Source organism: Macadamia integrifolia, chromosome 10 (genome assembly GCF_013358625.1).
Source record: "Macadamia integrifolia cultivar HAES 741 chromosome 10, SCU_Mint_v3, whole genome shotgun sequence".
Classification (NCBI taxonomy): domain Eukaryota; kingdom Viridiplantae; phylum Streptophyta; class Magnoliopsida; order Proteales; family Proteaceae; genus Macadamia; species Macadamia integrifolia.
This window is the reverse complement of record NC_056566.1, coordinates 23243884-23260840: the sequence shown is the minus strand read 5'-3', so window position 1 is coordinate 23260840 and position 16957 is coordinate 23243884. Positions and strand designations below refer to the sequence as shown.

Below are 16957 nucleotides of genomic sequence, written 5' to 3'. Positions count from 1 at the left end.
AAAAAAAAAAAAAAAAATGGTGGGGGGGATTTTCATAATTCTATTTGTCCAATAGCATAATGACAACAAAAATACTCTCCAATCAACTAAACTAACAAAAAAAAAAAAAAAGAAGAGGCGTGTGTGGTTCAACGAGAGGAGGAAATTACCCGAAATCTCTTAAGATCCATCCGGACTCAGAGAGTTGAGCAGCAACTCTCAAGGCTGTTCTCCACCTTTCCACGATCTCTCGGTCGAAGCGCTTTTTGTGCTTTCCAAAAGGTTCTCTAAAGCTCCCCGTCTGGTGCTGTAAGTCCGATGGATCGACACCCCTAAAAAAAATTGGGAAAACCTTTTGGCAATGATGCTTTTCCCAGACTTCCATAATCAAGGCGAGTTCTTCTAGGCACCACCTAGAATTAGCATAGTTCCTTGAGAATATGATAATAGCAAACCTTGATTCATTGATTGCCTTTTTGAGCGCCTCAGAGAGCAGATCTCCTATTTTCAGTTTCTCATCGTCCATGAATGTTTCGATCCTTTTCTTGACCAGGGCATTATAGAGGTTACGTGTGAAGTTATTTCGTGTGTCTTTTCCTCTGAAACTCAAAAACACATCATAAGTCCAACGAGAGGAGGAAGATGAGAATGAAGAAGAAGAAGAAGAAGACGACGGGACAACAGTGGACGAGGCAGCAGCCATCAATCTTTTGTTTCCAACTTCCAAGTTCTCCCAACCCAAATCTTTTGGATTTGTATTTGGGTCCCCATTTGAGGGTCTTCTTTTTTGTTCCCTTCTTGGAAACTTCTCATTTATTTATTTATTTTTTTATTTTTTTAAAAGCAAGGTGATATGGTAAACTCTAAGTCAAAATCTGCTCCCTTGAAAGTCAAGAGCGGATCAAGTCCTTGTATGAGAACTATTTCTTGTACAGGGCTGATCCGTACAGATGGAATCCACATAGCAACAAACTCTATGGTAGATTCCATCTTTGTGGATCAGTCCATACAAGAACTTGATCCACATTCCTAAAAGTCTAGCCCAATTGCTTCCCTTCCAATCGCTTCCTCAGGTAATGTATAGAGAGGCAAGAAATAACTTAATATTATTCAAGGGCAAAAGCACAGGGAAAGGCTTGCATAGGTCACGGGGGTTTTGGGATGAAGATGGCAATGGTCTATCCACTTGGGAAGAGAGATTTTTACTACTAATCAAGGATCTAATTCGGAAACATTTTCAAGAAAGAGAATAACGAAACACAAGCTCCAAAAAAAAAAAAAAGAAGAAGAAGAAGAAGAAGAAGGAGAGATTGACCAACAAGTTGATTCTCCAATTTGGAAAAAGACAACATACACAAAGACTTTATTTCTGATATCTATATTGATGATAGTGATGATATTGAGGATGACCTTGATACAAAGTCGCTAACTATGACGAATGCACTAACTATGGGGGTTGTATCTTGGAGCGAGGAATACCAAATTAACATGGTTCTTTCACCCTTAATTGTTTAACAAGAATAAAGTACGATTGTTTACTAAAAGAATAAAGTACAATCAACAATGGAAAAAAAAAAAAAAAAAAAAGAACTAGAAGAAGAGTGCAATGAGATGTCTCTCCCACCATGAAAAAAAATTAATAAATAAAAATAAAAATCTAAGAATCGGTACATGAAATAAAGTACAAAGATGGAGTTTGGTGGGTGCACAGACTAGAATAGGGAATCAATCAAGAAGATGTGTGGACGATCAGACCTTGCAAAATTGGTTTGGTTTCTCTCATGTGACGCTCACAGAGAAGCTTGAATTTCCTCTTTCATGACCTTATAGCCTTCATACCATAGTGTTTCAAATGTGTAAAGGATCCTTGTTTAACCTCATACAATTTCTCACAACCACTTGTTGTATAAGGGGACAATGCAAAATGTGGTTGGTGATGCACACATCATGTAGTATTGGTATTTGGATCAAGTCTATGAGAACCTGGGTTTCAATTCTCCTACAACTAAGAGGTGGATGTGTGTAACCCACTTATTATCACTTCTAATTTATTTTATCGACTACCTATCTCTTCCTCTCTTTTTTTTGTTTTTTCTACACTTCCTCTCTCTCCTCACGGTTTATCAATTATTTTTTTTTCATTTTTCATTTTAATTATAATCTAACATTCGTTTATTATTAATCCTATAAAATAGCTTTATTTTAATCAAACAAAATAGCTGATACTAGTTCCAAATCAATAAAAATTAATGGATATTTTGCCAACCCGTTATCTCTTTCCTTTTTTTTAGTTCATTCTCTCTCTCTCTCTCTCTCTCTCTCTCTCTCTCTACCATCCTAAGATTCACAAATCCCTATAAGATTTTAGTACAAATTCAAAATGCCTTTCTTATATCCTCTCCCATTCATATGAAGCCTGTGATGACTGGATCATCGTGGTTCAAAAAAAACAAGATTCCTCTACCTATAAAGTTACCAGAAGGGTATTTTAATTGGACTTAGGATTTTAGTACCGATCCAATTGATTGGTATCAATCGGATCGAATCAGTATCGTATTGGATTAATATTGATGTTGTATCAGATCGACCTCACAAGTTGTTTTGTATAAGTATAGGAAACAATTAATTACAATAAGAAATAATAGTTTAAATAAAATAGAAAATAGTTTTTTTACAAAAAATAAAAGAAAAATAATGTATGACATTTAAATCGAGAAGAGAAATAAGAAGCATTTAAGTCAGAAGAGAGAGAGAGAGAGAGAGAGAGAGAACAACATTGTAGGTAATCCCAATAGTAATTTTTAGTGAATTACATGCATCGACAAAAGGGACATATAAGAACCTAAGACCGGGTTCTCGTACCAGGACCTGATCCTAACTTGTTCTTATAGGTCTTCTAGCCATAAAGTGTTCAGTCTTGGGGATGGTAACATAACTCCTCCATTAATATTACAATTCCCATCCAACTCCTCCCCAACATCTTCCTCTGCTTCTTCTTCAATTATTACTTCTATTCTATCACAACCATGAACTTCAATTCTCTTCAAGTTGTGGTTGAACAGGCGTGGCATTCCCTTGGTGAGGACCATCTTCGAGCTATTGCATTAATGTCATATCCTTATCCACCGGAGTTGACCAAAGCAATTTAGTGGGATAAGAGGAAGACTAACACATTCCAATTTTGGCAATCCACTAATCCACTTTGGTGTACACTCGTAAAGGAATCTTGGTGGTGGTGGTAGACTCTTCATCCGCTCCATTCAACACCACCTCCTGCTCGACTAATTTTCGGGCAACAATCCACCATGATGGTCTTTACTTAAATTGCAGATGTACAGATGGAGAATCGAAACTACGATTATACGTCTATTCACATAATCCCCAATTCACCTTAACCATATGGGAAACCTCCTCCAAGTCTTTACACTTTCTTAATTCAGTTTTTATATTACTAGCACCAATTCGCATAAAGTCACGCCAGACAATCCTCAATTGTTAAGTAGTGTAGATTTTGGGATTCATTGAGTGCTTGCGGAGCGTCTTGCTTTACAACTCTGCAAACTCTTCAGTTCCAATTCTTTTTCTTCTTGGCCAGACGTTTGAACCAATCAGAAATTATGATATCTTCAAAGGAAATTAGTTATAGGTAGCTTGTCTCGCCCAGCGGAAAAATTACAGACCCTAAAGGGCCTCTACTAGAGTCAGACCCTCTTTCGTTGCGTCTGGTGGTATCATATTTAAGATCACGGTCACATTTAAGAGTGATATTTTCATCTTCAACAAGTAGGTAGTGATATCACTTTTGAAAGAAAGTCTCGATGTGACGGTACACATAATTCCATAACAGAGCAGCTACCAAGAGACCGATTTATCGGACCTGATAAAAAAGTAAATGAAAGAAGGGTGAACGATGACCCTATCGTAAAGGAGATCAATCATATTGAACATGGATGAGTCATGGTCGACACTAGTAGTAGACCCACCATTTCTTCCAATATCTCATTTTTCATCTTCACCAACATTCTCCTTCCATTCTAAAAACTCTCCAACTAATCTAAAATCTTTCAATTTGTGCATACAAGAAATTACCCCGGCTAGAATTGAAACTTGGGAATCTTGCACATCCATGTATCTCAAATTACATACACCTTCCACGCATTCAATTCCAATTTGTTGGTTTAAATCAAAACACCAAATCAAATCTAAAACTTGAAGCTGTCGGAGCATTCCCAGTGTAGGCAATGCTCTCAACCTATAACACCACCGTAACCTAAACACCCGAACAAGGAATCTGGGAGATATTCCAATGTTTTTTTGAGAAAGAAAGATCAAGTATGCTAAGATGATCCATGCGTTGCAAGAAATTTGTTGCATCTACCAACTCATGTGTCTGTGGTGCTTCTTTAACTGATACACCACTCCTTATCAAGAACTTGGGGCTACTAATATCAGAGAACATTGAACAAGTAATCAAAATTAAGTGCAAGCTCTCATATCACATCATGCATCCTCACACTGTCTTTCTCTCTCCACATTCTAACATGAAAGAAAATTTGAAGCTTTCTAACAGAGCCTCACCTTTATTTTTGGCTGCTATCAGACTACCTAATCTATCTATTAATCCTTCTCCAATGCAGCTGCAACCCCTCAAAGAAATGAAATAATTCACTTTCTCCTAAGATTCATTAATACCCTCTTTGATTTTAGTATTTTTCAAAGTGCCCTCTAAGATTCCATTTCTTTGATTCGGACAATAACTAAATTTCATTCCCAATTTGATGGCAAAAACCTCACACTTTTCTTGTATTTTCTTCTGTTAGCTGTCTTGTTCTTTTGCTGACTTCTAATGGCAATTTTTTTTTTTTTTTTTTGACAAAAAAAAAGAAAAAAAAGAGTAAACAATTTAATCAGAATTCATTCAGTAACACCACATGAAAGTAATGTATATCTAATTGAGACCGACAATGCTAAACCAATCCAACCTTAATTACCAAGTGAAAGTATGAAATGCATAAGCCATAAAGAATCGAGAATCGGCTTATTCGGATGATGATTAATCGTGATCGATCTTGATTTTGGCCGAATTATTTAAAAAAAAAAAAAAAAAATCATTTAGTCTTCAGATTTGAGGATTGATACTAGGGTATCTTGGAATCGGTAAAGACTGATTTAATCCCCAATCCAATGTTTTAAAATGCTGGTCTTCATTGACAATTGGTCTTTTCTAGATCCTGAGGTTAAGGAGGGTCAATTGGTTGGGTCAGGTCAGTTTTGGGCAGGTTGATTTTCCGTTTTAGGAATTTCACAATGATCAATCCGTTTAACTAATCGATCCTCATATGCTAGGCATGGTCCCATTTATAAATGGTCAATCGAGTGCCGGTCTTCAATCAGGTTATAATCGGGCTCTAGACGGACTATAATCGGGCTTTAAATGGTCTTTAGATGTGTCGGGCTTAATAAACAGGTTCTAAACGAGCTCTAAGTTTGCTATAACAGGCTTTAAACATGTTGGGCTAAGTCTGGCTATTAATTGGATGATCAAAATTGTGCACATATCAGGTTTTACCCTTTGCGCCGGAAACTACCTATTAATAAACATGTTGGGCTGCGTTTATTAATTGGGCCAGGTCCATTAAGATTTTAAACGATTGGACTCGATCGGACTCGATCGGACCTACCAGTGGGGGCCTATAATTGACACCTCTTGTTGTGGTATCTTCAATAGACTTGGGCCAATTGAGACTTAGAAGAAATTCCGCCCTCACAGCAGGTGAAGGGAAAATGCCTCCCATCTTTTTTTTCGCTAATGACAGGTATCCAGGCCTTTGGCCTGACTAATCCCGTGGGCCCATTCTGACCTCACAACCTCATGGATCAAGTGATACCGGGGTTGATTGAGAACCATTCAACTTTCATTGAAAGCAGTGAAGAGCACTAAACACCCCGTGTGAGTGGCTCAAGGTGTGCCTAGTGAAGTTTACGGCTCATACCCAATTCATTACTCACCAACTGTGCTACCCCCTTGGGTTAATGTGTCCCTTCTTTAACACTTACAGATTACACCTATGTGCATTTTAATTTTAAATAGGCTTTATTCTTCCCACACTTGGTTTTTTGAAGTTTCCTCTTTTCTAGATGATTTCCTTGAGATTGTATCTTTTTTTTTTTTTTTTTATCAATGAGCATGGTTTGAGGAATTGGATTGGACTAGTATCAGTCTTGATTGATCTCAATTCTTGATCAATATTGTATTAGTGAATCAATATAGACGAAGGGTAAAGCGATAAGAAAAAAATGGTTTTCAATTTGATACCAGAGGTATTTCCTTTGTATCCAGATCGATTCAGATCATATTGAATTGATATCATCCTTGACCGATCTCAATTCTTGATCGATATTATATCAGTGAATCAATATGGACAAAGGGTAAAACAATTAAAAAAAATGGTTTTTAAGTTGAAGAGGTATTTCTTTCGTATCCAGATCGATTCAGATCATATTGAATTGATATCGACCTTGATTGGTCTCATTCTTGATATTGAGTTCTCAAACCTTTCCGATTTTTTTTTTTTTTTTTCACTTATGAAGTTCTTCATACCGAAAAAAAAAAACTGATATTTCTGGTTTTGTGATTAGTGAGCACAAAAGACTGATAGTGTACTTTTTGAAAAACATGGTGAGTCCGGGTCAAGATTTTCGTATAGATTTTAATCCACTCAATCTCTCTGTTTTAAATTAGACTTTTATATTGAATGAATTCCAAATGTGAACCAAATAATGTACGAGATTCTTGTATGAGGACCTGATTCCAACTCAAAATTGGAGTCATATGAAATCTTCTACATGTTAATGGTAATAATGACTAATGATTAGGGAAGGCTTTCTTATAGCAAACACCAAGAAAATACAAAAATAAATAGACAATAGATTCGCACAACACAGAGATTGGTGTGGTGTGCTACTTCCTTGGGCAAAGAAGAAGATGTTTCACTAAGCAGAAGAGAGATTACACCCAAGCAGCAGCGAGAAAACTCGTCCTAAAACTCTAGCTCGAAAAACCCCCCAAATTACAATGACTTTCTCAACAAGAAAACAACAATACATTATATATTCCAAGTCGCCGGTCGACCCATCGGGTCGCAATCGATCCGATTGAACCATACCAGATCTCAAAAAACTTTTCATTTGGATAGCCACCAAAATACATCGAAACGTGTCAAGAATTTGAGACAAAACTTAACAGGCTTCATATGCGAGAAAAAATACTCAAGGTAGGTTATAAAATTAAGTGTGATGATGATAAATTGATAATGATTAGGTAACGTTCCTTTTATGGGGAGTTATCAAAAGTTAAATTTAAAAGAAATTTTTAAGAGTTAAATGCAAAATGTTTAATGACTACCATTCTCCCACCATGCATGGCATATCATTATTCATTATGATGGATATGCCATTTTAATTGTCCATTTACATGATCATTACATATCACATTTACAATAATGGATCGAATACAATGGGGAGGAAGAAAACAAAATACACAGAGAAGTAGTAGCTGATGAGGAAGCAGAAGGCAATGAGATGTCTCTCGTCCCACGGCCCCACGGACCCACGGCCAGTACGAAACAGACAAGAAGAATTGAGGGAAAAAAAACAGTAAAGAACATAGATGGATGGATGGAGTGAGGTGAGATGATGAGAGCACATAACAGAGCAGGTAATCAATTTAAAGAAGATGTGTGCGACTCCACCAAGACTTTTCCCCTTCCTCGATGAATGGTAAACCGCTGCGTTTCGTATGTGGAGAGGATCCGTCTTTAACCTCGGACAGTTAGGCACAGACACATATCCTATAAGGGGGCAATGCAAGATGTGATTGGTGCACAGGTCAGTTAGAGCTGGAAGGTCAGCTAGCACTAATGTTGTCAGTCTTGAGAAGGGCGTGATGAGAACTGCTTCTGTTTTCTTCTTCATGATTATCTTCATCTGCTTCAATTATTACTTCCATTTTCTCACATTTCTGAACTATTATTTCATTTAAGTTGTTGAACAGGTGTGGCATTCCCTTGGTGAAGACCATCTTCAAGCTATTGCATTCCTCTATTTGTATCCTACATAGTTGAGCAAAGCAATTTAGTAGTGCGAGACTACCACATATCCTTTTCAATTTTGGCAATCTTCTCAGCTGTAACCACTTAAAGGAATCCTCCTCCACTCCATCCAACACCACCTCCAAATCCTCACATTTTTTAATTACAACAGTACCTTCAACACGAGTGGGCAGAGATGTCACACCCGAACAATCCTCAATTCTTAAGTACTTCAAATTTTGGGACTCATTGAGTGCTTGTAGAGCGTTTTGTTCTACGACTTTACAACTTGCCAGCGACAATCTCTTAATCTTGTTGGCCAAAGGTTTGAACCAATCAGAAATAGTGATATCTTCAGAGTAAATAGAAAGGGATGTTAAATAAGTCGAGTGGAACAACTCTTCCACATCAATCCTATTATTATTATTGATGGAGGAGCACTCAACCATCCCATCCCATTTTTCATCGTCACCAGCACCCCTCACCCTCCATTTTATTTGACGTGCTTCAATTAATTTCAATTCCTCCAATTTGTGCAAATGAGAAATTACCCCCACTGGAATTGAAACTCCCCTCCCTTCCACATCCAAGTATCTTAAATTACTCAAATCCCCCATTATTTGCAGATCTAACTCATGACTACAATATTTCAACTCAAAAACTTGGAGCTGTCGGAGCATTCCCAATTCAGGTAATGCTCTCAACCTTTTACACCTCATAAGCCTAAGCACCCAAAGATTCACCAAACATGACAAGGAATCTGAGAGATATTCCAATCTCGTCGAGTTTGAAAGATCAAGTACACCAAGATTATCCATGTGTTGCAAGAAATTTGTTGGGGGAACAACAGAGGGTCTCATTGTTCATGAGTAGCAAAGTGGTTAGCTTTCGGCACTCCTCTCCCAACTTTGGCAATTCCTTTATTTGGGTATCGAATAGTGAAATCCTTGTTGCATCTACCCACTCATGAGCCTGCGGTGCCTCTTTAAGGGGGCGTTTGGTTCAAATTATCAATCGGATCAAATTCCAAAGATTCAGTTTGTCAATAAAATTAAACTTTTTGGTTCATATTTCCGAAAAGATGATCCAGAGTCGAGGTGTCCAGTTGAATCCGACACTTGAACTAAAATCCACGACTCAACTGGTCCAACCTCAAGGGGTTAATCCAAGATCGAATCACGGATTATAGGGTTGATATAAAAAAACGATAGGTTCACGGTGAGAGGGAAATCATGGGGTTTTTACCTCTTACGGTGAAAAACGATCCCACTTACCTGCAACTGAAAAGCGAGGTGGGATTTCTCTTCTTCTTCTTCTTCTTCTTCTTCTTCTTCTTCGTCTGTGTTTAGGGTTTCTCACGTTTACCCTCTTTGCATGATAGACGCTCGCATCCGAGAAGACAATCTGCAAAACCGAGTTGATTGGAGGTGAGATTTCCCTTCTTATGTGTTTTTTCCTTCTTCGTCTGTGTGTTATTAAGATTATGGAACTTCGGTGTCCATTTTTTCAGGTTGTTAAATTCATATTTAGGGTTAAGGGTTTGGTTTCTTCTTCAATGTGTTAGATTTTCTTCTTCTTCCTCTTCTTCTTCTTTTTCTTCTTTTCTTCTTCTTCTTTCTTCTTCGTCTGTGTTTAGGGTTTCTCACGTTTACTCTCTTTATATGATAGATGCTCGCATCCGAGAAGACAATCTGCAAAACCGAGTTGATTGGAGGTGAGATTTCCCTTCTTATGTGTTTTTTTCTTCTTCGTCTGTGTTATTAAGATTATGGAACTTCGGTGTCCATTTTTTCAGGTTGTTAACTTCATATTTAGGGTTAAGGGTTTGGTTTCTTCTTCAATGTGTTAGATTTTGTTTTTTGTTTTTTGTTTTTTTGATCAAATCTATTGTCGTTTGTTCCATCATATTTCCCCAAATCTCCAAGAAATCCAATTTTCCCCTCTTGTGGAGTTAGGTAGTGATTTAGCACTTCAGTAGGAAGATGTTGTACTTTGACCTGTTTTTCTCTTTTTCCAAATGAACATTGCTTGGTTAACAACTAATTGGCTTTAGGAAGGTTTAGGTTAGTTTCTATTTTCATGTTAGTTTTTAATTTGGTTACTTTCTAATTAGTTTTCTGAACTCACTCCTACATAAGAGGAGCTGCTGTAATCGATTTTGAATTAATGAAGATTTGAAGTTATGAACTGAGTATTAACACATGGTTGAGATAGCTAAACTAGAGAGGTGAGATGCCTAAACCCGAGAGGTGAGATGCCCAAAACCCAACCCTTCTTCTTCCCCCTTCTCAACCCCTCCATTGATTCTTTTTCTATTTCCTTTATCCTACTGTTGAGAGAGAGTGATTTGAGAGTTGCTTCAAGTCTACTTGAAGGCCAGAAGCACATCTAGAAGTCCACATTGGAACCCAGCCAAGAAGATTAGAATGACCAGCCATTGTCAGGGTTTTGGAAACTTGGATCGAAGTCCCGATCTGACAGGCCTATCCTCCACTCGTCAAGCCCCACTGAGGATCAGTTCTGCCCTGCAAAAGGGACACTCGACCAGAATCTCAGAGCCATCTGAGGCCCCTCCTTCCAGATTCAGGGTTTCTCTTGTCTGCCCAAAAAACCCTAACCTACCTAGGAAACTTCCTGCTGTGTTGGGCCATCTAAGGCCCCTCCTTCCATCCCTTTGTGGACCAACTTTGGAAGATCTTTTGGACTATACCTAAGCTACACTTAACCAGATTTTCTGGACTATTAGGTTCTTATTGTGTGAGTTCTCTGAGTTCTTTTAATTCAATTGATATTTACAGTTTGTGTTGTTATTTTGCATCCTAAGTCTGAAACCGTATTTTGAGATTGAGGTTGGAGTTTGATCATCAACTGGGGTTGTTTACCTAGTGTCAACAATGTGACTAGTGTCACTTCGACTAACACACAAGATGGATGAGACTTTCACAACAAAAAATTGTCTCTTTTCATATCAAAAGAAAGCTTATGTTATATCTCGGAAAAGTGACGACTTCGTATAAAAGGAAAGCCACTCAAGTCAGGCTTCAAGAAGTGGAATGTTTGTCAGTGTCAAAAATTATTAGGTTGGTGCATAATCGTCTCACCACACAACCGTCAACTCTTTCAAGTCCATAGGGAAGTGTAGGTTTTGATGCCTCTCGACATAACCTTGCCTTCATGGTTTCTGAAAACACCACCACCTCCCTCTTATTTTAGTAGGAGCCAATATTACCCAGAAATCAAATCCATGAGTGCATCAACTGCTCTATGACCACCTGCGACAACAGTCTTTCTGGGGAAGAACCTGAAACAATGGAGTGGGAAAAAAAGCAAAGAATGATTTCCAGATCGAAAACAGAGCAGAGTATAGAGCCATGTGGACGTTCTTGTCGTCCCAGAAGGAGAGGAATTGCTTTAGGGTAAGGTCCTCGGCTTGATGCACAGCAAGTGCCCCTTCCTCTGGAGTTGTAGGAAGGATGGGTTTCTTAATGAAGCCTTCCAAGAGTGGCCTTTCCGGGGTGGGCCTTCCTCTGCCAATTGGGTGCAAAGCTGAGCCAAAATCTGTCCCACTAACCTAAGAGATTGCTTTGAGGTCCACTACAGTAGAAAGCTTGGCTAGCATAGATATGGATCCTCGTGAATCAACATCTGCAAAGGTCATTTTGTAGGAAAAATGATGTATTACTGAACATTCAAAATATCAGGTTGTTACCAGTGTTGACAAATGGGAATTGGCTTGACTAGCAACTTGCTCATCAGCAAAGTAAGAAACAGATAACGAGAGAGTCAGGTAAAACCTATCGGTTGGCAGCACTAATCCAGGCATTTGAAGTTAACCCCACTTAAACGAACAACCAAAAAGCCCTATGCTAAAGACTCAGGATAGAAAGATTCATATTGAATGAATGCACCAGTCATTTCCTTTCTTCTCTGGGTCAGGTGCTGATGAGCACTTTGAACTTCCATGTGGCTGAGAGCCCTCACAACCCAGGCATAACGACACAATCATCAGACCAGGGGTGATCTTTAAGGGAGAGATCTTGATTGCTTGAATGAGGCTTATTAGTTCAAAGTGATGCCGGGGAGGGGTTTACTATCTTAATTTTTTTAGTAAACAATATGTCTTGATTAAAAAATATAAAGAAGCCAAAACAGACAAAGAAAGCACTGTCCATTTCACCATAGCATTACACGAAAAAAATAGTGTTAAGCTCTCTCAAAGAACATTGTTTTCTATTTCAATGAAATAGAGAATCCAAAAAGAAATACCAGGGAGATCTCTCAGAGCTCAGACCTTTTCACCAAACAAACCAGCCAATCTCCTTTTTTCATTAGGGCAAGCATAATGATTAGGGAAAAAACAGAATAAACTAAACAAATCACGTCACTGTTTAATCCATAGCCATTTCCAATTCATCAGAGAGGAAAAGAAAACTCTGAGAACATTATAAAATCCATTTCATTTCCATACTAAAAAAAATAATAATAATTATGGATGTCTAGTAAAAAAAAAAAGCCAAGNCATAATGATTAGGGAAAAAACAGAATAAACTAAACAAATCACGTCACTGTTTAATCCATAGCCATTATCAAATCCATTGCATTTCTGTACTAAAAAAAATAATAATAATTACGTATGTCTAGTAAAAAAAAAAAAAACCAAGGCCTCACTGTTCTCACTAACTCAGAGACGTTCACTACAAAGTCAGAGCTATTTTCTCTGATTCAATACATCGCAGGTAAACACATTCAGAAACAAGCTTCACATAGCCCAGTTATCCCACACCATTCACATAGCAATGCAGAGAGAGAGAGAGAGAGTCATACCTTGCAAAGATCGACAAAGCCCCAAACCCAGAGGCTGATGCTCAAGAAACCTTGAAATCCAAAATGAAAGAGTTGGCTGAGAGAGAGAGAGAGAGAGAGATTACTCGTAGATTACCAAGGATTTTGCCGGGATTGAAACTGTAGCTGCGGTCGGCGAGAGAGAGCAAAGAACGGAGAGAATAGCAGTTGTTTCTCCCATTTATTATTGGTAAAATCACATGATTAACCAGAATTGGGTTTCGCTTTTTACAAAACTACCCATCCGATGTTTATTTCAACGAAAACACCTTAGTCGTAGAGCACCGTTGTGCTAACACGCACACTATAGTTTTTCAGCTTGCTCGAAAGCACAAGTAGCAAAGGTAGCGAGGGTAGCAGGTCCATCAGTCGATGATCCGATCCAGTCAATGAAGCAATGGATTCGGTTGATGATCTGCTTGATCAAGTCATAGGTTTTGCAGTTTGTCAAGCTCTCGACCATAATTTTTTACTAAGCGGAATTCTGTTGAATAAGCGGATGTTGCATCATTATGTGTTTTCGTTGAAATAAACATCGGATGGGTAGTTTTGTAAAAAACGAAACCCAATTCTAGTTAATCATGTAATTTTACCAATAATAAATGGGAGAAACAACTGTTATTCTCTCCTTTCTTTGCTCTCTCTCGCCGACCGCAGCTACAGTTTCAATCCCGGCGAAATCCTTGGTAATCTACGAGTAATCTCTTTCTCTCTCTCTCTCTTTCTCTCTCTCTCTCTCTCTCTCTCTCTCTCTCTCTCAGCCGACTCTTTCATTTTGGATTTCAGGGTTTTCTCGAGCATCAGCCTCAAGGTTTGGGGCTTTGTCGATCTTTGCAAGGTATGACTCTCTCTCTCTCTCTCTCTCTCTCTCTCTCTCTCTCTCTCTCTCTCTCTCTCTCTCTCTCTCTCTCTCTCTGCATTGCTATGTGAATGGCGTGGGACAACTGGGCTATGTGAAGCTTGTTTTTGAATATGTTTACCTGCGATGTATTAAATCAGAGAAGATAGCTCTGACTTTGTAGCGAACGTCTCTAAGTTAGTGAGAACAGTGAGGCCTTGGCTTTTTTTTTTTACTAGACATCCATAATTATTATTATTTTTTTTAGTATGGAAATGAAATGGATTTGATAAGTTCTCAGAGTTTTCTTTTCCTCTCTGATGAATTGGAAATGGCTATGGATTAAACAGTGACGTGATTTGTTTAGTTTATTCTATTTTTTCCCTAATCATTATGCTTGCCCTAATGAAAAAAGGAAATTGGCTGGTTTGTTTGGTGAAAAGGTCTGAGCTCTAAGAGATCTCCCTGGTATTTCTTTTTGGATTCTCTATTTCATTGAAATAGAAAACAATGTTCTTTGAGAGAGCTTAACACTGTTTTTTTCGTGTAATGCTATGGTGAAATGGACAGTGCTTTCTTTGTCTGTTTTGGCTTCTTTATATTTTTTAATCAAGACATATTGTTTACTAAAAAAATTAAGATAGTAAACCCCTCCCCGGCATCACTTTGAACTAATAAGCCTCATTCAAGCAATCAAGATCTCTCCCTTAAAGATCACCCCTGGTCTGATGATTGTGTCGTTATGCCTGGGCTGTGAGGGCTCTCAGCCACATGGAAGTTCAAAGTGCTCATCAGCACCTGACCCAGAGAAGAAAGGAAATGCCCGGTGCATTCATTCAATATGAATCTTTCTTTCGATTAAGTGGGAGTTAACTTCAAATGCCTGGATTAGTGCTGCCAACCGATAGGTTTTACCTGACTCTCTCGTTATCTTAATGTAGAGATGGATTTGACAAGTCAAACCAGCCCCAAACTGCAGGAACTTTTAATCAGAAGAACAACCAGAACCAGCCCAATAAAATATCAGAAAATCATCTATCTCAACAGTTTCAGAAATTCTGTAACTGAATAATCAGCCAAGGAATTAAGAACTTAAATCACCAATCAATAAGACTAAACAATGAAGCTTATGACCAGCAACCAATCAGCAACATCCAGAACAAAGCGATTCAAAATTCTGGGCAGAAACCAGAATCGGCCAGAATAGAGAGAATTTTTATAACAATAAAATTCCAGGTCTGATTGACCCCAAATTAGGATCGAACCACCCTCTCAATAGGCCTAACACTCGACCAGAATAAGGGAGCCATCAGGTGGCTGGTTGGTCTGATCAGTGAAGGATCGGGTAGGAGAAATCTGGGAAATTCGAAACCAGAAATTTAAAGAAGATCAGATCTGTTACCTGATTTGTTTGAACAGTAACAAACCTTTGAAAAGAAGACTTTGAAAGAGAAAAGGAACACTTGAAGATGAACCTCTTGGACTTCTCGCCGCAAAGAGTCGTCGGATCGAACACCAACCCAATACCTTGATCAAACACAAGGAAGTTCTCTCGCAGAGAAAACAGCAGCAGCAGCCATGTAGTTTGTAAAAATCGTGGCTCATTAAAAGAGCCATAGCTTTATTTATAATAGTGATAGGGGTTACATAAAATAGAAACTAACTTTAGTTTCCAAAAACTAAAATAGGAAACTAAAAATTAGAAACTCAACTAGTTACTAAATCTGAAAATAGAAACTTACAAAATAGAAAGTCTTGTGACTGAAAATTAGAAACTAATTTAAGACTGAAAATTAGAAACTAAATAACCCCATCTAAAAAGGAAACTAAAGAAAAAGGAAACAAATCATTGAATCCCGTATTCAATCTTAGACCCTCCCTTTTAGACCCATAAAAGTGGCCTATTACACTCAAAACACATGGGATCAAAGGCCCAACATGTATGGAACCCAACCCTAAGCTTATTCCTAATAAAACAAGCCTATTTAGGAAACTAAACTGCATCATATCTGTTTCTTATTTTGCTGATGAGCAAGTTGCTAGTCAAGCCAATTTCCATTTGTGAACACTAGTAACAACCTGATATTCTGAATGTTCAGTAATACATCATTTTTCCTACAAAATGACCTTTGCAGATGTTGATTCACGAGGATCCATATCTATGCTAGCCAAGCTTTCTACTGTAGTGGACCTCAAAGCAATCTCTTAGGTTAGTGGGACAGATTTTGGCTCAGCTTTGCGCCCAATTGGCAGAGGAAGGCCCACCCTGGAAAGGCCACTCTTGGAAGGCTTCATTAAGAAACCCATCCTTCCTACAATTCCGGAGGAAGGGGCACTTGCTGTGCATCAAGCCGGGGACCTTACCCTAAAGTACTTCCTCTCCTTCTGGGACGACAAGAACGTCCACTTGGCTCTATACTCTACTCTGTTTTCGATCTGGAAATCATTCTTTGCTTTTTTTCCCACTCCATTGTTTCAGGTTCTTCCCCAGAAAGACTGTTGTCGCAGGTGGTCATAGAGCAGCTGATGCACTCATGGATTTGATTCTTGGGTAATATTGGCTCCTACTAAAATAAGAGGGAGGTGGTGGTGTTTTCAGAAACCATGAAGGCAAGGTTATGTTGAGAGACATCAAAACCTACACTTCCCTATGGACTTGAAAGAGTTGACGGTTGTGTGGTGAGACGATTATGCACCAACCTAATAATTTTTGACACTGACAAACATTCCACTTCTTGAAGCCTGACTTGAGTGGCTTTCCTTTTCTACGAAGTCGTCACTTTTCCGAGATATAACATAAGCTTTCTTTTGATATGAAAAGAGACAATTTTTTGTTGTGAAAGTCTCATCCATCTTGTGTGTTAGTCGAAGTGACACTAGTCACATTGTTGACACTAGGTAAACAACCCCAGTTGATGATCAAACTCCAACCTCAATCTCAGAATATGGTTTCAGACTTAGGATGCAAAATAGCAACACAAACTGTAAATATTAGTTGAATTAAAAGAACTCAGAGAACTCACACAATAAGAACCTAATAGTCCAAAAAATCTGGTTAAGTGTAGCTTAGGTATAGTCCAAAAGATCTTCCAAAGTTGGTCCACAAAGGGATGGAAGGAGGGGCCTTAGATGGCCCAACACAACAGGAAGTTTCCTAGGTAGGTTAGGGTTTTTTGGGCAGACAAGAGAAACCCTGAATCTGGAAGGA

At 38.4% G+C, this 16957-nt stretch overlaps 1 protein-coding gene across 1 annotated transcript in view; it reads right to left on the bottom strand.

Annotated features, from left to right (window-relative positions):
• Positions 1–682, bottom strand: part of LOC122092295 (disease resistance protein RPS2-like) — a 23412-nt gene extending 22730 nt beyond the window's left edge. Inside the window, exon 1 of the mRNA XM_042662617.1 lies at positions 150–682. Coding sequence (XP_042518551.1) covers positions 150–682 — 533 coding nt within the window. The remainder of the gene's footprint in view (positions 1–149) is intronic.
• Positions 683–16957: the final 16275 nt, after the last annotated feature.